Genomic DNA, 24,656 nt, shown 5'->3' with positions numbered 1-24,656 from the left:
CTGTAGACCTATCCTGTAGATTAGCAGATACCAATTTTCATTGCACACATTTCACACAATTTCATCTGAAGATAGCCATTTTGTTCTACTTGACAACATCTGGTGGCCCAGGAATGAGGATTTGCTCTCCAGTGTTGAGGATGTTCCTCAGCCCCGGCTGCAGACCAGCAGAGCTCTAAGACCACCCCTCTCCAGGCTCTGATGGAACTCCAGGCTCATCTTTGTTCCATCAGAGGAATAAAATCCCAGTGACAGAGTCTTTTTATATAATCTGATGCTATTCAGTGTATTTTGGATGACTCTTTCCTCTCCCTGCAGCTCTGTGGAATATCATAGGTGGGGATGAGCTTTGCTAATGTGACTCTTAATGGGGAACATTATCAAAGCAGAGCTGTATGGGAATGGTGTGGGTGGAGGTATAGCTCATATAAGCTCGGCAGACATTGTGAAGAGAACAATATGACTTCTGCCAAGACGACCTTCCTTCTGTTCCTCTTGCCTACTTTCCTACCTATCACTTCCTTCGTTTTTGCCTTGTGAGCTTCTCCAGAGTCCATGCAAAAATTTGTTCTTTAGCTTGAGTATCCTCAAGGTGTCATTTTGCACCCCTGGGTGAGGAGCAAGATGTCCTGTTGCGTGACTTCTCTAAGACGGTCTTCCAAGAGTTTGTCTAAGAGTTTGTCTAAGGACAATGACTTTAAGACCTAGATCATTCATCAGGGAAGACGGATGTGGTTGTTTCACCTAATACAAAAACTTATTCTTGAGAGATGCAACCGCAAGTGGATGTTTCAGATTCCCCTCAAGAGGAGCTGCTATAACCTTGATCCTGCAGGTCTGCCATCATAAATTATGGTGGTGTCATGTAATTTTTAGAAAATGTTGCCTCAAAATGATCTTCTAAGGAATAAATTAGCCAGGTGTGTTTATTATAACCACATAGTATGTATAAGACCCTGTCCCTATGCGCATAGCCGTGTACAGTTTGCAGAAAGAGATTCCTCCAATTCTGTGTCATTAATTTACAGTGGGTGTCTCTTTTCTTGTGTGCGTTTGAACTCTTTATTCTTTGTTCATTGTAAAGGGCTTAACGGTTCCTGTTCCTTGATTCTTTCATTGGTGAAATGTTTTGGAAGAGAGGTTAGAGTCCCTCTGTGACCTGCCCTGGGTGGCCCAAGCCTGTAGACCTTGCAAAGACATTACTTTTTTGGCCTGAACACAAGTCTCTCAACCCTTTAGCCTGGCTAAATGCTTTGTACAAACAGGCGCATACTGATCTGCTCTATTCTCTTGTAATTTTCTGCTCAAGGGGCTGTACTGTAGGTGGCTTGCAGTGTTTGCCACTTGCCTTGGTAGTGGAGAAAGTACAATAAATGAATCCGACAGTACCGAGGCCAGCACTGTGCTAGGTTGTTCTGAGAAAATTATCCTGAAATCTGGTTGAAGAGATTAAAACCAAGAAGAACTGGCTGTGTCTTTTCCTCTAAAGCTCTGTTCTCTTCTTTGTTTCTTTTTTTCTTTAAGACATTGTTCATTTCTCCTTCCAAAATAAGTTTGTGGCATTGGTATGTAAAATGTGACCTATGATTACAGAAGGTACGGCTATTTTTGTAACAACCATGGGGTGAAGCATTGCATTCATTGCTCTTCTGGCTCCTTATAGTCAATTGCTGTAGCAGCTTTCTTGTAGCATATAAGCCATATTCTTGATCTAATTTCTCCTCTAATACAAGTAATATGATCTCATATGTCATTTCACTTCTTGGATATCATGTGCATTGTTAATACTGCAGAGACTCAAATCCATTCTTTTTATGGGAATTACTGTTCAAGCAAATGTTGGTTCATAAAGAGCGTGTTCAATGTGCTACCATTGTTGTAATGTGCAGTGTTAAAGGGCAATATTACTCCATAACTCGCCCGGTGTTGCTCCCCAAAGGTTGCTTAGTAGGAGATAGCTGAGGGTGAGCTGCCGACTAGCAGCCATGGCTCGGGATAAAATCCATCTTGGATTGCTCGTGAGCAGATGACAGTAGTGACAAATTCACGAGTTTTGTGAAAACATTCAAGACCCACTCACAGGCATTTTCTCATGAGTATTCGAAATTCATGCTTTCGGGAAGATCTTAAATTTCACAACTCCATGTGTGCTTCTAAATAGATTCCTAGCAGCTGTGAAACCCTTACATCTAAAATAGAAAGTTCTTTTCAATGCAGTCCTTTCAGGGTTGCCCTTTTCCAGTGTTGCTTCAAATATAATTAGTAACATGATGTGACCCCATCTTCAGAGTGTAGGACCTAACGGCTCAGCCAGCTTGTTGGGTACGTCAGTGTAGGGACATCAGTGGCTCGGAGCAGCCCGGGGCAGGTTCACCTCGCAAGAAGCAGCTCAAAGGCTATTTCACACATCTACAAGTTTTTAGCTTCTCAGGTACGTGCTTTTTCAACGTGGGGGTATTTTAGGATCGATGTGGCTTTGGGGATAATTTTTCCAGATGAGACAGTGGGGCGTACAGCGAATGTGTAAAGATGATTTATCCCTTGCAGATCAGATTCAGAAAGCTTGTGTTAGCCCTGCCTTGCGTGTGTGTGTGCTGGTTCAGGCAAGCTACACTCAAGTTTTGTAGCAAATGTACATTAAGATGACTATGCAGTTACAATTAATTAAAACAGTTTTTGAGGGTTAAATATGAATTCACTTTAGACTATTTGCAGCCTAAATATTGCAGTACTGGTCAGCGAAACTGGCTGGAAGCTGAGCAGCTCCTGTCTCTGTCTGGTCCCATCCTGTGCAAAAGTGACAAGAAGTCCATAGACACAACAATGGATGGGTTCTCCTAGCTTTGATTCCTGCTTTTGCTTTTCAAAATCTAAATGTTTACATACTTTTTCTATTTTTTTTTGTTATTATCTGTTTCTAATGGTAGCACTGGATACAAATAATGACTAAAACCATGTTTGTTAGTCAGTGTTTAGATTTTGAAACAAAACAACTTTGCTTCGACTTTGCAAAGAGAAGCAGTCTTCTGTTTTATTGTCCTGCAGCAGTTGTCACTTGAGTGATCACTGTGAAGATGAGTGATCGTTTCAGTCGTGGAGCTCTTCTGGCATCTGCACACATTAAAAAGCAAAGCTGTGAATGTCTGAAAAGTGGCCGCTGTGCCCCTGCAGCTGTGCCCTCTGTCTGTATTGAAGGATGTTCTCCATCCCAAGATTTTAATGGAAGGTGGAGCCAGAAAGCCGACAAATAACCCCTCTCCGATTTCCAGAAATAGGCAGTTCAGGAGCAGGTCTGAATTCCAACTAAATTCATTACTCTGCTCTTGTTAATGCCATGGGGGCTGCTTAGATGACTGGGCTGCTATAAGTCTTTAGAAATAGGTCTGTAATGATTTGTTTGCCTTCTTTTGTGTCATTTGCTTGAAAACGAGGTAACTTTTGAAAGAAGCATTCAAGAAATGGCTTGAAATGGCTTAGGATATATGGACAGGACAGGCTGTGTCGTCTAGTACCTTTGTGCAGTCATGGAGACAGAAGGGAAAATCCTCCTTTCTTATTGCCGAGCCTTCCTTATTCCTTAGTTTTATGGGAATTCTGGAGGGTTTGGAGGATTCCTGTATGGTGAAAACCAGAAGAGTTGAGCAATAGTAGACTTTGACGTTACGCAATGCAGAAATACGTAGGTTGTTATATATTTCCCTTCTCTTGTTCTTTTCTGCCATCACGCTCTGCTGCATCTCATGAAAACTCTCCATTCCAGCACGCAACATCTTCAGAGTCTGCAGGAGCAGCAAAACTCTGCCAAGGGTGGAAACTCCCTCTTGAGTCTTTCATGATGTTGAGTTGTGGCTTCACAAATTAGGTCCCCTTGGTGATGAAAAGTTGCGTGGAGCGCAGAGATAAAGCCATTATTTCTGTAGCTAAAGAGGGTGAAAACTAAGTGAAGTTGGGCAAAATCAACCTTGGACGCATCTTCAAAAGGCGCACTTGAATATGTGCAGTCATTGGCTTCATGAGCGCTACCAAGTAAAAGCTGTTAAATGGCATGGAAGAACTAAGGATTGGCTTCATGAGCGCTACCAAGTAAAAGCTGTTAAATGGCATTGAAGAACTAAGGTCCTCTAACATGTATTTGTTAAAGTCCCCCTTGGTGGCTTTAGGCTTGGTTTAAATAATGAATTAGAAGACAAATAAATGACTTAAGTATGAAATTTTGGCCAGATTACATTGGAAGGAGGTAAATGTGGCCTTGGAAATATTCTCTTTGCTTTAGAAGACAATGTTATTCAGTTGTCAGATGTCTTCATCCAAAATAAATAAATATGCTGCATAATGGCTGCGATTCTTCCCATTTCGGGTGACTGTATGCTGGCAATAGCACGCCATACCAGATAATGCAAATAATCTGCTGCCGAATAATTAATGATGCGGCTGGGCATATTTTTTTGATGAATGCTTATGGAGCCTGGTGACAGGCGTGAAATTAGAAAATTCCTTCAGCGCCCTAAAATATAAATAGCTTTCGGAACTGAAAAGAGTTTCACAGCTGAAGATTTTATTGTGTTGAGAGGAAAAACTTTTCCACCCCCATCCCCCCCTTTCTTCTCCGTGAGTTGTTTGTCCATTCACAAAACAAATACTCTGAAGCCCAGTACGGCTCATGGGAATAAATTTCAGGTCGAATTAGTACAGTTTCCTTGCTGTCAGGACGGTGGAATTAATGGTGTTTTGATGACATGAATTTTGAAGGGCGAACAAAGAAGCTGAAGGGAGGGAGACATGACTCCTTAGAAGTGCGGTCCTCCTCTCCCCCAGCCTCTCTTGTCTTCCCTGTCATCCGTCTGCCAATCTCCCTGTCCATGGTTAGTTAAAGGCGCTTTTTATCCTCTTTTCTTTCCCACAGAGTTTGCCAGATCCGGCCCAGTGCCTGGGTTCCAAGGGGACACGCTGCAGTTGGCCTTCATCGACTTGAGACAAGTAAGTCTTTGTGTTTTTGTTTTTTGTTTTTCTTTTAAGATGTGTGACTGAAGACCATCAGGTCTTAAGGAAAGGGAGAGGAGGGGAAACGGCGTTGGTGATTTACGCCAGAGACCTATATTTACCCCCCAGGCGCTCCCCCGCCTCCCCGCGTTCGAAGCCACCTCCTTGTTTAGCGCTCCGGGGTCCTGGAGATGGTGGAGGTGAAAAGGGCTGGTGGTATGGGGCCAGAAAGAAAGCCGTGCCTGACCCTGGCCGATGGGGCCATTGTGCTCCCGTTGGCTTCCGCGGCCATGGCAAAAAGATAACTCCGCGACTCCGCCGGCTGACGCGAAGCAGGTGTTGCTAACAGAGAGAGCACTGATGCAGAGACCGCCTGCCTCGAGCACTTTTGTTCACAGATAATGCCCGGAGGGGCGTTTTGCGAGGGCGAAGGAATTTGCATTCCGGTTTGTGTGGGGAGGGTGTGCGCGGGGCGCGTTTGTGTCTGTCTTTGGCCCTGCTCCCCCGCCCCGGTCCCCTCTTCGCAGATGGTCCCCAGCCCCGAATGACAAAGTGGCTGTTGGAGAAGATGACCATGCTCCACCCATCGGTGCCCACCTCTCAAGGGGCCCCGTTAGAGCCAACTTGACCATAGCAGGTACTGAGGCATTCGTAGGGCTTGGCAAGCCAGTTGAGGGAAAGGGGCCATTCTAGCGAGTCATTTGTTAGGGGTAGAAATGGGCATTATTGATATACTAGGCTGGGGGGAAAAAGTGAGGTGGTCCTGTCATCTCTTGGCACCGAAGATGGATGGGTTGGATAGAAAGTCTGAATGAAGTAAGACTCAATGACTGATGCTTCTCTCCTATTAAAACAATCTTTTTTTGTCTGTTAAACCCCCCTGGCTTTGTCCCTCCTGCCATCATGATGCAGTGCCTCTTGTTTTCAGGGTTGACGTAGTTTGCATTCTGAAAACTTTCGGGTGCCGAGGGTATTTCTTAAATCTGCATAATCCCTTGTATCGATGATCTCCTTACCACTGTGACTCTGATTCATGCTGGAGCCGCTTTTAACCCGTAAGGGTTTGAGAACTTCTCTGCATCCAATTGATGTGCGGAGCAATCTGTCATGCAATGACACTTCTGCAGAGCAGCAATAAGTTTAATAACACCGAGACGCCGAGTGGTCGCGTTGTGTACTCGGACCCGTGAGTAACTGCCAAATCTCATTGCAGAATGGTTAGAACAGCTACATGGAAAAGGTGTGTGGTATCACTGCTACGTGTTGACACTTTTATCTTCATTAGCTTCTTGGCACTTTATTGACTGCAATACGCAATGCACTTGCAACCTCCTGGGTATAAGGAAATGTGGAGGCTTTTTGGTTCTTTTCCAAGCACGAAGACATGAATGCAGGGATTTTGAAGAGGAAAGCTGTGGCTTTTTGAAGAATGAAATGCCTTAAAAATGCTCTGTGAGGTTCAGCTGCTCCGAGCCAGTGCATTAGCAGGAGACAGGGGTATGTGAAATGTTTGTATGGTTCATAACTGCAAAACGCAGCCAAATGAATTCAGCGTGAGTGAGGAGAAGGCTGAACAGTAGCCCTCGACAATTCTTCCTCCTCTGTCAAATGTTCTTTGTACAGAACATTTTCTTCTTTGTTTTGGAAGGCAGTCCCACCTTCTCCTTGCATTTGAAAATAATAGCTTTTCTTAATGTTGCAAGGACAAAAGGGAAATGCTCTGGCCTGTTGAGTGCCAGGTGAGAACAGGCAGTCCTAGATGTTCTTCTGGATGGCAAGTATTGTACAGAAAAAGTATTGTTGCACCGAGCAGAGCAGAGCAGTCCACTGATCCCTGGTTTATTGAGATTAGCAACCACATGAAAAGATGAGAGAGCTCCCAGCTCGTCGATGCCCTGATCCTGTGACACGTAATGTGCCATCAGACTTTGTGTGAAGTTTCTTTGGCTGCTCTGGGGCTGAATGTTTCCACCACCATAGCACTTTTTGTCGGACCAAGGCTCCACCTGCCCAGCCTGGGAGCTGGAGAGAGCTGGAAGGGTGGATGGATGAAGGTACAGCAAAGAGAGGTCTTCCTTTTTTTCTTTGATTTATTTTTAATTTGTTCTTTTTAGGCGTGGCGTTCTTTCTCATTCAAGCCGCTGAATGTTAAATCAATGTTGACATAAAATGATGAACGGGAAAAAGTTACCACCTGAAAGCGTTTGCGTTTCTGGCTGTTTTCCTTTGCCTGGGAAGGAACTCCTGCATGGCTGGTGAGAGGGTGTTTCCAACCTGAAATCCAGACAGACTTTTCAAAAGGTTAAAAGTAATTTCGGGTTTATATTACAGGTAGCTTTATACCTACCTTGGAGCTGTCCTGTCAATTAGTGTGGTTTTGCATGAGCAGGCAGAAGCAGTCAAGCTTTGCTGTGTAGGGAGGAAAAATGACTGGGCAAAAAATGCACAAAGTAGGGTGATTAAAGAGATTTCCCCCTCCCTTCCCAGCGTATTTCAGTACTGGCAACCTTGAGCTGCTAAAAAGCAATTCTAGATAAGAGAAAAATTTCAAAGTATTGTGGGATTAAGTTGCTTTAAAACCAAAATTAATTCTTAGAACAATAAAATGTAAAATGGTAGAAGAATGCAGAGATTGGCTTTGTATCTCAAATACGGATCTGTGTAATGGAAAGTAGACTTATTAAAATGTCGTTGTCTGGGAGCACCAGAGTTCTTCCTTGTTCAGTGCAGCAGACTCAAATGTAAGATCCCTCTGCACAAAGAAAACCCTGATTTTCCCATTGTCCTCAAGGAAGTTGGGAGAAATCCCATCATTGCATGGTAAAGAGGAGAAGAGTCAAGCCCAGAGGATCAAAATTACAATTCTGAGCAGACAGTAATTTTAAAAGTGAATTTTCTTCCCATCCTGGGACAATTATAAATCCATAAATGCCTTTAATGAAGTGATAAAGTAAACCGAGTTGCATCTCAAATCCCTTTGTAAGAGCCCTTTTATAACAAGTGTCTGACAGTGCTACTCAAATATTTAAGGCTTTACAAGGAAGCAATAGTTACTTTTTTCCCCTTAAAGTTTAAACTTTGCTCACATGTGCTCCTTGCTGTACGTTGGAAATCTGAAATAAATTTGGTTCCATAAATAACCTTGCTAAAATATGAAAGGCGCCTCAATAATCTGGTCTGCCGCATCTTTCTTTCAAAAGTGACTTGGGCCCGAATCCCGCTGCAGGTCCCAGTGCCACTGAGGAGCTCCAGGGGACTTCGGATCAGCCCGAGCCTGCACATGCAATAAGCTCACTGTGCTCTCCACAGCTTCTGGCCAGCTGGAAGTGTTTTAGCTTTTCATTTTCATGGGTTTATTATAAGCAAGATGGTTGAAGAGGAAGGTTTTATATTGGTCTGTGAAGTCGCTGCAATCCTCAGCCATGCTGATCTCTCCTAGAAGCCAGATCGACACTCGTGGCTGCCCGCCAAGGAAAATCTGTCTCCAGCACTCGAAGAATTTCACTCTGGGCTCTAGCGAGGGAATGTCTTAGCTGGATTAGAGCTCCTTACTGGAGGCCTCTCCGTCTGTCCAGCGGATTATAAATCCTGTGTGTCGAATTTCCACTGGAAGTGCAAACTTTCCGCATCAAGGGCGATTTGGAGAAGTGCGGCCAGGAGCCCTTCTTTCTGGAGGCTCACGGGTGTGCGAGGGATGAGGGCTGTGAGGTTCCCCTCTTCTACTCCATCATTTCGCTGTTTTGCTTACTGGTTATAAGTGGACGGTGCTTACGAATTTGAGCATCAGCTTTTCAAACGCCGCCGGTGAGGTAAGATAGGCAAACACTATCTTTGGGTGTGTAACAGCTGTTCTGCTTACCGCCTGTCAAACAGCAAACATTTTATGTGTTCTTTTTACTGTGTTTGAAAGCCAGTTGTGGTTACTGTGGGTTTGTGTTGGATGCCGGCCAGCTGCGTAATGAGAGGTCTCCGTCTGATGCATTAATTTTTCCTCTGATAGAGATGCTTAATAAAAAGAGCGTTCCCCTGAAGAACAGAATTCCCTTCTGTCCCTGTTCTGTGCCCCATTTGTCTTCCCCTCATACAAATCTTTTCCGCATTGTTCACATACTTACTGGAGGGTTTTTTTCTCGTTTAGAAGACATGAAATAAAAAGTGAGGCAGGAACGTTGAGCCTTACGAAATGTGCACTTGTTCTATCTTAATTTCCCCCAGCGACTTCTGAATCTTCTGGCCCGTTTTGGCCATATTTGGTTGGTGGACTTCAAAGGTACAACTCCCCTAGAAATTTCTGTGAAAATATGAGCCAGGATATTGGAGAAAAGCTGCAGGGTGACCTCATCCCTTAGACATCAGAGAATTCACCGCATGGCTCAGGCTTGAGAGGGACCAAGGGGAGATCTGGATTTCTTGGTTCTACGCTCGTTTTTAAGGAACTGCAAGAGTGAACGTTGCATTGAGAGATAGGGTAATGCTGGTATTTGTGGATATCTAGCTTAGCCTCAACTATCACATGATAAATGGGGTTCTTAAGACTCCGTTTGACTTGGTTGTTGGCTGCTTTAAAGGCTCTGGAAGCTCAGAGTTGTGCGAGGTGAGCCTGTATTGAGGGAGGTGTAATTCTGTCTCCTGCTACTGCGTGGTCCACAGCTTCAGTATCCAGTCCCAAGCATGGTGGCTGAGGGGAAGCCCTTGCAAATTTGGGCAGAAGGGCCAAGACCAGATGGGTATGTGCCTTGAGGTGACACTACAAGGCTCTGGCCACCTCTCTACTCTTTTAATGGTAGGAGGATGGAGACAGTCTCTCCAAGAGTTTCAAGGCAACATCCAGGCCACCTGCAGGTTTGTTCCCACTAGGCAGGAAGCCCTGGGTTGTTGGGTTGTTGGTTTTTTTTTTTAAACTTATTTTTTTATTTTGCAATTAGACGTGGTTTTCCTGCCCTGTAAAGTCTAAGGAGATATCTGAAGAGCAGTGTGAAAGCAAGACATCGGGTGAACTTGGAGCCCATCCTGAGCCTGCTGAGATACGGACTGCCAGTCCCACGAGAGTGCAGTGGTGTGGAGAGAAGTTCGTTAGGTGTAAAACTGGTTTGGCTAAGTTTTCCCCACTTGTTTTGCTGGTAGATGCAATAGAAGTTGGAAATCGTATTAGAGGGAGGATCAATTAAGTTAAACATCTCAGCGAGATGTCTCTTCTTCACATGTACTTGCTTGCGTCTTTGAAGCACGGGTTTCTGTCGTAAGAGCAGTTGCAGACGGAGTAGCTGCGGCTTTAATCGTTGGATGCAGCAAGGCAGAGATGAAAAGGTGACTCACTGGCTTCATCTAATCTACTTCCTTGACAATTGCTTTTTTCCATCTCCAAAGCGTTCTGTAGGCTGCCGACCGCCTGGCCCACTACCTCGTCCGTCTTTGTCCTTGCCGCTTGCCTGGTTCACACAACCACCCATCGCACTGCTCTGGTTGAGGACTGCATCGTGGGGGATCTACGCCCTAATTTTCTGAGGAGCAGTCTTCTACATTTCGGTTTCTGGTCATCTGTAGTGCCTAGTGCCCTTTTACCAACCCTCGGGTAGAAGAAACCATCTGCATTTTACATCTCGCTTAACTTACAGTCCCCTTTTAACTGCACCCTCTCTCGGTTTTGCCCTGTATTCTGTCCTTGCTTAATAGCACTTGCTTTGATTATTTAACCATTGCTCCATGGCCTCAGCACCCTGTTCTCTCCAGCTCAGCTCTCTGCAAAGCTGTGCTGGCTCTTGGGAGCCATCCTGCGTGTGCCCTGCCTGGAGCTGCCTTCCAAGCGGTGTCAAGCGAGATGTTGGATTCTATTAATCTTTCATTGCGAATGTTATCTCGTTCCTGTGCAGTAAGGAAACGAGGTGTGAAGACACATGTTCCCGTTGCAGCCTTAATTCTTAATTACCCGTCAGTGATGGGTTTGAGCTAGTTTTATCATTACGCTTAAATACAGGTTTTTGCTGTTAAGATCATATCTCTAGGCTGTTAATTACTTTTGCTGCTCCTCTCCGAATTCCCTCCACAGATTGGTATCTTCAGATAATGCATCAACCATTATTAATCATGTTCATTACGGTAGTGCCTACAGGCCAGCTAAGAACTGCCCATTTTGCTGGTTCTTGTGCAAACACGAAGAACTGCGGAGTCTAAACAGATGAGGGAGACCAGAAGGGGCAGGCTAAATGTGTCTGCCTTGGAGCCGAACACACTGCTGCCGATGAAATGGTATTTTGTTTAGTAATACCCATGACTGTGATAAATGCTTTTCCAGGCATCCAGCAGCCATAGCCACATCAGCTTCTCAGAAGTGGAGATACCATCGCCTTCATCCTCTGTCACACCTCTCTGCTTACACAGACTCAAATTAGGCTGGTTTTTCTAAATGCCAAATTGCCCGTGGAAACCAATTTCAAAACTGTAGTCTGCTGTTAATTTATGGTGGACCTCAGTGCTGTCCAGGCCGCTTCAGCATCATGCTGAGTTTCCTCTCAAAAGTTATCTGCATGGGGTAATAAAATGATATTGTTAACAAAATAAGGCTTGTACACTAGCTTGATCTCCCAAGAAATGCCTGGGTTTGTTTTCCAAATCCGTATCTGAAATGAAATTGTTTGGTTTTGAAAATGTTTGTTGTAATCACTTGGTGGAAAGAAGCAGTTTGTGTGCAGTCTCTCATTTATTAAGGCCCATTTAAAACCTCGTGAATTTAACATATTCGTATTGTGTGAGTCGCATGCTCTGTGCAAGGTGGAGCTGGCCAGGTCCCTTCAGTTCAGGTTGTCTGGAAGCCGGAGAGATGAAAGAAACCTGCTGTGGTGAGATGTAGCACCAGTTTCACTTGTGAGCAAGGCGTGACCATAGCTTCAGCCCCTAAACTGTGGGAATTCACATGAGTACATGGGATCTCTTGCTGTGTCACTGCTTGCGCTCCGAATCCCTTTCCATTTCCATTCGCCAGGGCGTTCAGGTGTTTGTGCCCATCCCTCCTTGTCCTCATATCTCCCTTACCCTAGGAAACTTGGAAGAGGTGAAGAAACAGAAAGATAAGATGAATGGGATGACTCAAAAACCCAAAAGCTAACAAACAAACCCCCGCAGATGTTTCGTGATGGGCCTTTTTTTTTCTTTAATCTTGCTTCGTGCTGTGATCCTTCTTCCTGGCTGTTAGCACCATCCACTTTAACCTCTGTTGGTAGCACCCTGGGGAGCAAAGTGCCGTCTCTTTGCTGGTGACCGCTTGGACCTTGACTAAAATCTCTCTCAGAGCAGTTAGGACACATCTAAGAAGGAAGGAGATGGTTTGTAAGATGTGGTGCTACCTCCTAAAGCTCCAGCTGGATGCCACCGCGTGGGCATTTCCTGCAGCTCCGGTGCTGCCCGGTGCATCCAGAGCAGGCATCAGGAAGGGCGAAACGTACTGGGGACCCATCAAAGGTGACACAGAGGCATTTCTTTGTCCACTCTGGTGCATCCTTGTGTGCACGGCCATGGAGATGTGCTCAGACCTGGATCGTTGGGCAGGCATTGCCCAGGGAACTGCGCGAGAATACCCTGGGCTGCAGCTAACCCGCTGCAAGAGGACCGGGGAGGACATTCCAGTGGCTTGGCCAAACCACTGTTTTTCTTGCTTGTTAGGCTCAGGGTATGTTTTTTTTTTTTTGGTGCCTAAAACCCACCAGTATTTGAAAAGGGCACATTAAGTAATTTATTTATTTTTGAATCAGTGTTAAATGTCTGACTCACAAAGGAAGGCTGGTTCAAAGTTTGTGCTGAAAATCCAGGCTGCTGCTCGCTGGGCTCTGCAGAGGGGGAATGCGGAGAGGGAAAGACGCACAAAGGCATGAGCTCAGAGCGGATTTAGAGCCTTAACTCTGATTTTTCTTGCTTTGGTGAGTTTCAGCTAGTCTTAGTGTTACTTTAAACATACCCTTTTGTAGTTCAATTATATTAAAATCACACAGATCCCTCGTCCGTTCGGCTGCTCCAGCTCCGTCAGAATCCATCACTCTTGATCCAGGAAGGATGTATTGGCATGCTGAGGAATTAAAGAGCCTGGATGCTCCCCAGAGCCTTCAAACATAAAATCAAGAGTGCAAACATATTCTGTTAGCACTTCTCTTACGCGGAAAGCACTGCCTGGATTTCTTTCGTTAGTGCATGGCAATGGAAATTGTGGGGTCTGTCGACACTTTACAGAGTGGAACAATAAAAACAAAAACAAACAAAAAGCAACCAAATCCTCTTTCATGCCGAGATTCTTGGGCTAGACAGAAGAAAGAAGAGGAGGAAATGAGAATTTTTAAAGAGAGGGATACATGTTGGTAGGTCCTGGTTGCGTATGAAATTCCTCGAGCCGCCGTGTGAACAGAACACCTGGCTTGTTTAGGCGTCCAGCTCCTGCTGAAATCAGTGGGTGGTGGGGTAGGACTTGCTTGTTCTTACCTTAGTTGTTGTGCTGGGTTGACTTCTGGGGTTTGCTCGGGGATGACTGGGCTTTTCGTGCCACCCCCATGGCTGAGGTTTGGTTTGTGCTCTCCCGTACTCCCAGTGCTGCTGCGTGGCTCTGCTGATGTTAGCAGTGAAATTACATTTTCTTTCCAAGCCTGTATGCTGAGGACGATTCAGTAAAAACATTATGGGATCACTCATCATTCCTTTCTCTTGTTTTCACATATATTTTCTGATGGCAAACAGCGCAGCCGCTCTGATGGGACTCCATGAAGAACCTCAGCCAAAGGGGACTTCGCACCAGAGCAGGAGCTCGTGGTTGGGCTTTATTCCTCTAAGACAACTGCAGATCTGCCTCCCCCGGGCACCCTCAGCTCTGTCTGCTGGTGGCCCCCAACCCTGCAGCAGGTTGCTGTTGCTTCAGGCGTCTGCTGTGGGCCATAAGGAGCAGGAGCTCGCCCCCACGGGCAGCAGGAGGGCTCTCGTCCCCGCCGGGCCCTCTAATTGCAGGAGGCCGCGAGGCAGCCATCTGAGCGGGGAAACGGACACCGCTCGGCTTATAAGGCCCGCTTTCACCTTTAACCTGCTGATTGAGGCGGGATTGCTGGGGAACGGAGAGGGTTAGAGGTGGGTGCCCTTAACCTCGAGATCTTTGCCTGTGAAACCGAATCCGCTCCGGTGATCGGGGCGTGCTCGCGAGCTGTCACCCCTGAGCCGGAGAGGAAGGGCTCGGCCGCCTGGATGGAAATGCCATCCATAAAGGAGCCTTTATTGGGCTGCCTTTCATGGCATCCTAGCTTCACCTTGTGCAGTGTGGGCTTTTCTTTCCTTTTCTTTATTATTTTTTTTTCCCGAGTGCTCCTGTTGCTGCTGTGAAAGCGAGGAGCCTGGCTCGGCGGCTGGGTCTCCCCGCAGCGCATCGGCTGGGCCTCGGTGGGTGGCAAAGTCACCTCCGCAGAGCAGCCTTTTCTTTGAAGCCGTAGGGAAACAGGATCCCCTTGCATCCGTGTAATTCCTCTCGAGCTGGGTCGCTGGGCTGTGGGCTCAGAGCAAGGAAACGTTAGCTCCTGGAAAGCCCATTGACGGCTGGTCCGCTTTCGGAAATCACACAAATCAAAAAGCCATCGGTGGTGTGACGAACACATGGGGAAGGTTTGCAAGACAAGCCCACTGGTGCCCTTATCCATTAAGATGACAATTGCAAAAGGCATTGTTTGCGAAGCTGTTGGTTCCCTGATCCTTAAGGAACGAGCTGTTAATTGCCTCCTAATCAGCGGGTCCAGGAGCAGTCTGCTGTCAGACTCCCCCATTGATTTTCCCATTTGATTTAAGGAGTGCAGGTATTGACTGGTGCTGCACACGTGGATTAAGAGGTTAATAAAGGAGATAAGGTTTGTGGGGAAAGGCAGGAGACTGACGTGTAAGGGCCGGGTGACGGAGAGAGGGCAGCGGAGAGAGAACTTGTCCTCTGCAAGCTTCCAGCCAGTGCAGCAGAGAGCAGGTGCAGGGCTGACACCGGTACTGGAGCATCCCGCAAGGAGGAGCCGTGTCCTCCAGCTGTGCTCACAGTTGGGATCTCAGGATTCGGCTTTGAGCTGGCTTTAATGCTGTCTTTCAGCCAACAGCTCGCTTGTGGAGCTCGGTTACTTGAAGTTAACACACCGCACGTCTTGTACGAAAGCATCAGCCCTTTGCATTTGTCATTTTTATTGATGAATTGACAGCAAGGTGGCACTATATAGCAAGGAACATTACAGTATGATTTATTTCAGCTTTTCTATTAGCTCCCCCCCTGTCCCACGATAGAAGTAATCATTTACACGCCTGTAGTTTCTGTTGATTCCAGGGCATGTCTGCTTTTAAATATAACGCAGGAGTTGTTGCTGCTAGATGCCTAAACGGGTTCTTTTCCAGGTCAGTGCTGATCAAGAGCGTCGATCCAGTGGTAGTGGGAAGTGTTGTGCTCTTACTCTGAATTGGCACTTCAGTGATTAAGGGCAGTTTTCCTCCAGAATAGGAGGGGAGTGGTACCCAAGTGTGGATGTCTGCTGCTGTCGTAGAAGCCCAGAGGTATCCCAGACGTCCCCAAGAGACAGGCTGGCAGGACACGGGCACTCGGGGGACTTGTGCCTTGCTGGAGCAGCAGCTGGTGGATGCCCCTGCGTGCCGAAAGTGGCATCAGCTAGCTCTGTTCAGGACCTGAGCTGCTCGGTTGTGTGGCTGCTGGGTGGTTCATTAGACGTATGTCAACGTCTGCTGGAGTGACAAAATCGAGTTTTGAGGCAATGGCTCCGATACTAATAGACGTAATGGAAGATGAGACGGGTTTTGTTCTAGCCCATAGCTGGTTGTGTTCCAGCTGTGTGTGCTAGGCAGTTTCAGTGCCTACACAATGTCAGGGAGTCAGGAGTAGGGAACAAGGTCTCCAAAAGCTGTGTTTCACACCCAGTGTTAAAAAAAAAACCCTCAAGTGAACAAACCAGAAATACCCTCGGCTGACTTTCTAGCTTTGCATTCCTACCCGTAAGTAAAGTGAACACTTAATCCTGGAAACATAACAAACTTTACCGAAACACCAGAGACTTAACAAGCATTAGAAATCCGGTGTGCGATTTTCATGCAATATTACGATAAGTACGCTTATTATTTCCTGTTTTTAATACATATCCAAAACAACAACGTGTGACCTCCAAGGCGGTATGTGAGACCAGCGGCGTGCTGAGAGAGCTCAGCGTGCTGGTTGTGCAGGGAGGAAGAGAACAATTAGGCTAATGGCCTTTAATTGATAAAGATTGATTTGGTCTGGCCACCAGAGGAGTGGCAGCTCTCTGCTGCGGGGCTTGGAGGAGCTGCCTGAGTGTGAAACCGCTCTAACGCATGCACAGATTTTACACCTAAACTTTTTAAAGAACGGGTATGGAGTCTGAACGAAGTGAGGACAGGTTCGTTCTGGATCAGGGGGACCACTTGAACTTTCAGGTTCTTGAACTGCCAGGCAATGCAGAAGAGGGCAAACGAGGGTGAGAGGCACAGCACATCTCGGTATGTCGCAATGTAGGTGTCCCACCGAGGAGTTTGTGCTTTGCAGGGGAGTATGAGTTGGCTGTGCGCTGTAACAGTTCTTAGAGCATCACTCTTTGCATGCAGTAACACATGAGATGAGGGGTTTGGCCCCGTAACAAGCCCCTTTTGTTGGGATGTACCTCGCAGGGCTCCCCCTTTCTCCACTGAGAGTGGATGGCACATCTCCAAGGGATGTTGAGGTTCCAGCTGAAGTGAACTTTTCCTCTGGAAATGGCTGTGCCTCGCGATGGGGTCAAGCAGAAAACAAGGATCTCGCTCGGCTCTGCCGAGGTTAAGCGATGGAAGAGCCCTGAGGTCTTCTCCCCCGCCTCCCACTCCCATACAGTGGGAAGATGTGATGCCTTTTGGGGCACGTATCTACAAAGCCTTCTACAAGCGGCCCTTGCAATGCACACAGGGTGGCTCTTGTCAAAAAAAAACATGTTCGTTAGAGCGGTTTTGAACCTCTGTCTCTTCTGCACCAAAAAGCAGAAACGTCTGGTTGTTTCCCACAGGGGTTACGAGCAAGGTGGTTTCCACCGCGCGCCACGTCTGTCTGCGCCTGCAGACAGGTAAATCCCGAAAGTGGAGGAAGGGAGTCGGGGGGGAAGGGAAGGACGTAACTTCAGACGGCATTTATTATATTTAGCTGTAATCTGTTCGTTTGGCGCCTGTTATTTCTGGATGCTTTAACACGTTCTTAGGCACTGCGTCTGCCTCAGCGGGGCTGTGCGGCTGTGCCAGGCAGGTTTTTGCTGCAGAGACCCATCGCCAGCTGACGGTGTGTTTTCACGTGGCTCTCCCGGATAATCCCTTGCTCCTTCGAACAACTGAGCTACGTGGCTGCATGCTTCGAACCGCACCAAGCGCAACGCTTACCCAGGTCATGTGCCGGTGCATATTCATCTCCCTAGCAGGCTTCTCCTTCATTCATTTAAATTCTTCCTCTCTGTCGTGCCCTGCCGAAGGGAGTTCCCTTGGGGATGTGTTTTAGTGTAACAGCGAGCTGGCGTCAAGGCTCGTGGATCGATACTGTGCATGCTTTCAGTGTTTAAATTACCACCATGGTCTGTTGGTCTTGGCTTAGGCAAAAGAATCCCGGTGATGAAATGACATTCGATCTGGAGTTTGCCAGATAGTGTAAACAAGCACATTAGTTGGACCGGATAGGCATGATAATTGCAGAGCGAGGCTGTTCCTTGAATGGATCCATTAAAATCAGCTTCAGGGAGCCGCATCATCCTTTTATTACTGTTACGAAGAAAGAGCCAAAAATAAACCAAGTAGTTGGAGCTGGAGGATCTTGCTGCAGAACAGCGAAGCCACCAAATCTGTTCTTAACTCTGTGTGGCTGAACTTGTGGACGGGCGGTGTGTGGATCCAGATACTCCTTCCACGCTTCATAGTGCAGGGGAACCACGGTTACAGGGGGTTACACAGCTGCTGCTGTTAGGAACCTCACACTGCAGAAAACATGTGGAATTTTGTGTCCTCCTATTCCAGGGTTCAAGCCCCTCGCTGATTCCATCAAACGGGAAAACGTCCGCCTCCTTCCTTCTCCAGAGCAGGTTTGACACTTTGCAGAGGGCAGGGGTGAACTTTCCACTTGCTGTCACAATTCTGGTGCTTCAGAGCCACGCGAGTACCAGAAATGCTGCAATTCGGAGAGGCAGTCCCTGGGAAAAGCCACAAATGGCTTTAAATTTGGAAGGGTCTGCCAGCAGAGTGACGGGGAGATCCTGGTACTTGTTCCCCCATAGCCACTCGTGGTGGTCGAGAACAGGGGCCACGGGGAGAAAGGTTTTCAGGAGACGTTTGAGTTGTTCTGACTGAAGCTTGGAAATCCAGTTGTAAGAGTATATTCACAGTTTGAAGGGCTGTGGACCAGCCCTGACATACAGAACGAAAATTGTACTGTAATACTAGCTGCTAGCTGGCCCGGCTTTGTGGCCCGTCTTGTGCTTAATGGGTAATCTGTTGGGATAGCGGGAGCTGGATGCGGTACCTCACCGAGAGCCTTCATCTTGCTGGAGCAAACCCCGAGTTCCTGAAATGGGATAGTTTAGCTCGGTGAACCGATTCTTATTTTTTTGGCTGATCGCTCAGCTCTGATGGTTGGCTGGTCAGAGCCCGGGCCGTGACTCGCTCTGATCAGGCACTGAGGTTGTGAAGCTTTTGCTTCGGGCACGTGGCTGGGGGGTTTGTGTCTTTGGGGATGAGACCTCTTGTGAGCAGCAGATTAATTTCTGTGGTTTTTTTGTATCTTCACATGAATACCTGGTTCTGTCTCCCTGGTAGGCTCTGAGCTGGGCTGATAGCTCCTGGCGTTGGAAATTCAGCTTCTCCTGGATGGAGCCTGGGTCTCTGAACTGTATCAGAGTTTGTGTGTGCTTAGTGCACAGGCTGGAGCACCCCGATGTGCTGAAAGTGTTTCAGAAAAAAAAAAAAAAGTCTGGCTTTTGTGCTACATGGTGTCAGCCAGCCAGCCAGGAAGGAGCAGTAGGTGTGTACCGTGCAGAGGCTCACCTGGCATCTCCCATCCCCCTGCTCACGGCAGGCCAAGTGGAAGAGTAAATACTCCTCCAACCTAATCACATTAAATGTTCCAGAGTGTAATACCTTAATTTGGTTGCTGACATTAGGGCTGATGGGGAAATGATGTGCTAATCAGGAATGACAGCGCTGCTAGATAGGAATCTTTTGTTTCCAAGATTAAGCGAACCTGACGAGGAGCCTGGCGGGGTGTGCCCGCAGCCAGCAGCGGGCCCCGCACGCTGACTCAGAGCACGAAGCCTCGCGTGCAGGCTGAGCCTTCCTGCCCAGGGACGGCCTCGTGCTCTTACAAACCTCTCACCGGCCTCTGGGAGATCCAGTCCAAAAAGGTCAGAGGCGTCGCGGTGTCGAGTCGCTGCGATTGCGCCGTGAAGATTTCAGAAAAATCAAATCATGGTTAATTTTTTGTGACAGCTTGGAAGCGACGTGCACCAAGCCTGTTACTGCTCGGTTTCTCTGTAATGTCTAAAATCTGGAGGGGGGTGGGAATCCTTCCTGGAATGCACACCCTGCGCACAACTGCTTTTCAAAACTGTTTGAAAACAATTGCTTCTGCAGGAGTAGGAGCTAATTTGAACAGCCAGTTCTGTCCTTGAGATTTACATTCCAGGATGCCAGAGGAAAATAGCACGCTGGAATTTGCTTCGTGTTTGAGGTTAGTTTGAAAGGAGTCCGGCACTTTTATTGAGGGTGGTTTTATATAGCAGCTCTCAGTGGAAACAGTTTGTCTTTTATATTTTTAGGTTAAGGGATTTCTTGAAGGTCAAACTGAGTTCACACAATTTTCTCTTCTGCCTTGATGGAGGTAGGCATTATTATTTTAAATGACTCGGGTACAAACTTGGTGTATAACCTCTTGGGTAAGTTATTCTATGTAGCAGTAAAAGCAGGTTGATAAAATAAATATGCACATGTCGTTTCCCAATTTGTGGCAATTGCTGCTTCCATTTCATCCCCTTAAACGGGTGGAAATTTTCCATGAGTGTCAATTGGCATCTCAGCTGAGGTGGTTCGTCGCCTTAAGAGGAGCATTGCTCACAGCCTTAATCGCAGATTTCATTAATTAGGGCATTTAATGATCTTGTCCAGGCACTCTGCTTTCTCTGATGAGCTACAGGAAGGATGCATCACCCGTGACTGCTCTGTCACTCCCTTGGGCTCTTCCTCACATGCTTTGCGCATGCTCTGCTTTAGGTATCCACGCAGCAGTGATGTTCCCTGCACCCTCGAGGAGGATTTTGCTCCATGCCTCGCAGGGCAGCGTGGCTTTGGGAACGCCTGCTGTGCCCCAGGGCCAGCCTGCAAGGGGGAAAATGCCCCAGGCTGCCTGTGTGCGAGGCAAAGTCTGGTCTGAGCCCAGCTCTGCACACACAGACGGGAGGGAGATGCTCTGGATGGAAAGCGGAGGAACCTCCCAGCACAAATTACTTTCCAGTAGCGTATTTTTCTTACAGGTTATCCTCTAACATACAGTTGCCTGTGATGAGAATATTCTGCGTTAGTAAAGAGAGTACAGTAAGTATGTGTCTGTATGGATCAATATATGCGAAGTTAATAAGTTTTCCAAGAAGAAAAGGTGATGTAATGGGCTGCAGAAGTAATGCTTTATTTATTTGTTCTCTCATTCAATCACGCTTATGATATAAATAGTGGAAAAAGATACAAAACCCAATGAAATGTAATCCACCCCAGTAAAGCTCCCCGGTCGCTGCGTGCTGTGCTCAGGCAGCGAGCAGCATCCCTCGGTTGGTTCCAGCACATTAGCAGCAACATGTGGAGCCGCCTGTCGTGGCTTGGAGGTGTCCAACCGATTCAGCAGCTCAGCTCATTAGGCAAGGCCAGAAGAAAATCAGCGTATGGGTGGGAGAAGGGGAAGTGGAAGAGCCGGAGGCAGCATGGCCCGTGCAGTGCTGTAATGGGCTGAGTTCTGGCACTGCTGCGTTACACAGCCCCCATCGTGGGGTCAGACAGCTCATTTACTGCCTCTCTAACGGGAGCTGGAGGTGCCCCCAGCAGGCTGCAGCAGCAGCACCAGGTGGGTGGCACCCGTCCCCTCCAAAGTCCCCCCCAGCCACGTCCCAGCACCGTGCTGGGGAGGTACTGCCCTGGTGGTCACATCTCAGCTTAGTTTAAATTCAAGTGCTAACTCCAGATACCTACATTTGCTGTTTTCAGAGCTGAGTTTGAGTTTTTAATGCTTTGCCCTAATGGACTGACTTGCCAGCAGGATGACTTAAAGGAGCAAACGCCTCCAGGGAGCTGCAGACGGGGTTGCAGCTGCGCAGGGTCCTCCTCCCAGACCTGCTGGAGATGTCTGCAGAAAGCATTTCTGAGCCTGCCGTGGCCACTTACAGTGAGGCTTCACTGGTTTGCTTTTTGCAGCGTCCTCGCTCTGGCCAGAGTGCAGGATCTGGCCCTTCTCCTCCTGCCTTTTCGTTCCCCATCGGACGCTGTGGCACAGCCTGGGTGCTGTGTGGTGCAGCTGGCCAAGCGGCTACAAGCAGGATTTGCAGGACACTGCTTTTCGTGGTAGTGGAAGCTCTGTCTTCATCTTCTTGCTTTGTTTTCAGCCCTTTTCACACAAGTCCAGCTCTGGCTAACGCCAGGCTTTTGTTGCTAGTTCTCAGCATTTGGTGCTTGCGTTGCCTGAATGCATTTCTTCTCTTCTGCTGTGCTCAGAGACCAACTTCTGGGTCTCTGCGGGCTGCGTAGCCACACTGACTGCAGGAGCAGGAGCACGAACAAGGGATGTTTGTTTTCATTTTCTCATTTCTCCCCCTCAGCCCGTCTGTTTGCAGATCCGTGTCTCTGATCCGATGCTTTGCTCACTGCTTGGCTGCACTCGAGCACCCAGCAGTTCGCTTGCAGGGAAGCCTCGTGCTCAGCAGCTCTACCAGGATTTCTGACGTTCTTGTTTGACTTGAATTATTGGCTGACATCGTATCGATGGACTTGATTTTAAACGAGCATCGCGCATGCAGTACCTGTGATTTACTGTACAAGCTGGGTTTCATTTCGAACGTGAGCCTCAAGCCCCTGTGCCGGCAGCTCGGCGGCAGCATTCGAGCTCGGGGTCGGGATGAGGTGGTGCAGTGAGTTATGCAGAAGGCGAGTCTGGGATTAAAGTTTGGGGTTGCTGGTGTCCCATTAAAGGCTGCTTTGAAGGACACAAGAAGTGTTTCCAATCTACAAGGTTGCACTGTTCAGGTTCCAAGGTTGGAAAGTTCATTTTTATCTTCATACTGTATCTGTTTGCAGAGTTTATATAATTCAATAATTTGGTATTCCCTTACATAAGGACGTCATTACTGTTTGAATCAGAACCTAAACCCTCGTCCTGCAGTAGAACATACATGAGAGACCCCTAGCAAGAGCATCACAGCCCCGAGCACGAGCAGCCTGGCCCCTTTGAGCTGTTTTCTGTGGAAGAGGCAGGAGTGCAGGTTTCCGATGGGCATTTTCTCATTTGTAACATCCCGAGGAAGCCTGGATTTGGTGATAGGGAATAAAATTGAGGGTAGACATCAAGTCTTTCCTTAAAGGAGCTTGAATAGACGACCCAGATGGATATTTTTCAAATGAAGCCAATGACAAGGTTGACAGAGTTGGATTAAGTTGCTCAGGGCCTGGCCCAGGGGCTTCCCAACCTCTCTGGACCCCTTTTACTGCATTTCTACAACACTGTCACTGGGAAATGTTTTGTTTTGTTTTTAATTTTTTTTCATTGTGTTTCATTGTGATTTCTCCTGTTGCAGCCTGTGCCTCTCCTCCATTCGTTGGTCTCCTCTGAGAGCGCTCTGGTTCTTTTTTGTCTCTAGCTGCCTTTTAGGTTTGTAGGTACCAAAGCTATTAACCCCGTAACGCTCAGCTTTCAGTTTCTTACTAGTGTAAGAACCAGTCCTGACAACAGAAGTATTTTTTATTTTTTTTAAGGAAAATTAAACTAGTGTAAAGCTGAAAGAATTAGAGAATTCATTTTTGGGAGGAACCCTTCCCCAGATGTTACAGAAGAATGGGATTCATCTGCCCTTTGCTGTTTAGGTTATTTTGAGGGTTTGTGTTCACTGTGTTTTGAAAAGATTTGCTAAAACATTGCAGCCCTGCTGGCTGGCCAACCTTTCCCTTTTTGGGGGGGGGCTGAGCATCGCTGTGTTTCAGGATGAACCTCCGCATGCTAAAAACCTGACAAGTGAATTGCCAGCGTCTCAGATGATTCCCTTTCTAAAGCAGAGGCTGCCCAGCTCCTGGCATCTTTTTCTTGGAGGTTCCTGAAACTCTTCCCAAGTGTGACCTGGGTCCCCGTCAGCCCTGCCGGGGCGGATGGGGCGGTTTTCCCGTTTGGCGGGGCTGGAGGCTGAATCACGGCGCAGGAAAGTCCCCGCTGTCGGAGTCACAGGAGCTGAGCGCCCGAGCACAGCGCTGGCCCCAAGGCTTTGCCAAAGCCACTAATGGGATCCAGCTTCTGGGGTCGGGGACCGAGCTGGTGCGGACCGGCCCAGGGGCTGCAGGCTGCACCCTCGCTTGCTGGCGCGTGGTCTTGGCCCCGGTCCCCGTGCCTCAGTTTCCTCATCTCCCCCGTGGAAAGCTTTGAAACATGTGGATGTTGAGAAGGAGCCAAACAGTGAAGGGAAAACAGTTTTTATTCCCTTTCTGGCAAGGAAGCTGTCTTCCGTGAAGACTCACCCGATCTGAAGCTCCTCTTTAAAAAAAAAAAAAAAAAAGAAAGAAATTAAATTTGGGATAGAAAAGGGTCATTTTAGCTGTTTATGACCAACACCTAGCAGTCCTTCTTGCACCACTGGAGTGATAGGTGGTTTGCAAGGAGCTGGGAGGATGAGATTACTGCTCCTGTCAGCTTAGTCTAAATGGAAAACAGGCAGCTGGTGGCTGGAGGCTGGCTACGACAGTAACCTAAGTGATGGAGCCCTGAAATTCAGCACAGATCTTGTTAATTCCATCACTTTTATTTGGATTTTTTGTTCATATATTTTCCTCTGTCTGCCTGAGCAGCGTTTTGTGCGAGTTATTGAAAATGTTTGTGGCTAGCCCTGTAACTAATGAGCCGACTGCATCCAGCCTTACATAAACTTGTCAAAACATTCAAGTCCAACCGGCTCCTGCTCCCTCTTCTCAAAATTCACGAAGGCCCCACGTTACAGGCTGTAGCAGCTAATAGTGTACAAATGGGATTTAGTTTTTGAAGCAGATTATGCTGAGATGATTTTTTTTTTTATTTTGTAAATGATAGGGCTGCAGTTGGGTCTTTTGAGGAAACCAAGTGTCTGAGGGGTAGGAGGAGTGGCTCAAATCTGTCTTGGCCACTCGTGTCCCTCTGCAGCACGTGGTTTCCACGTGGGACAGGTCGGGCTGTTTCTGCTTCGTGCATTCCTTCTTTGCTGTTTGGCAGAGGATTTCAGCTTCCCGTGCAGGTGAGCTGTCACCTGTCACCGCTGCTAAGCCTCAATCCTGCTCCGAGCAGCCTGGCCATTGTCATTGGCACCAAATGCCAGCTCTGCCCTCCAGCAGTCGTGGGTCCCTGCTGCTGCCCTGCTACCGTACCCAGAGGGCTCCAGCAGCTGGGACTGATCCAG

General features: G+C 47.5%; 1 protein-coding gene across 6 annotated transcripts in view; it reads left to right on the top strand.

The window, feature by feature from the left end:
• The window catches only part of EXOC6B (exocyst complex component 6B), a 294,380-nt gene that overhangs the window by 216,326 nt on the left and 53,398 nt on the right, over positions 1–24,656 (top strand). For all 6 annotated transcript variants that reach the window (XM_066997041.1, XM_048045623.2, XM_066997042.1 and 3 more), the window contains one exon: positions 4,904–4,977. In XM_066997041.1, coding sequence (XP_066853142.1) covers positions 4,904–4,977 — 74 coding nt within the window. The remainder of the gene's footprint in view (positions 1–4,903; positions 4,978–24,656) is intronic.

Source organism: Anser cygnoides, chromosome 4 (assembly GCF_040182565.1).
Source record: "Anser cygnoides isolate HZ-2024a breed goose chromosome 4, Taihu_goose_T2T_genome, whole genome shotgun sequence".
NCBI classification, from domain to species: domain Eukaryota; kingdom Metazoa; phylum Chordata; class Aves; order Anseriformes; family Anatidae; genus Anser; species Anser cygnoides.
The sequence above is the reverse complement of the archived record's forward strand: the minus strand, read 5'-3'. Positions and strand labels throughout refer to the sequence as shown.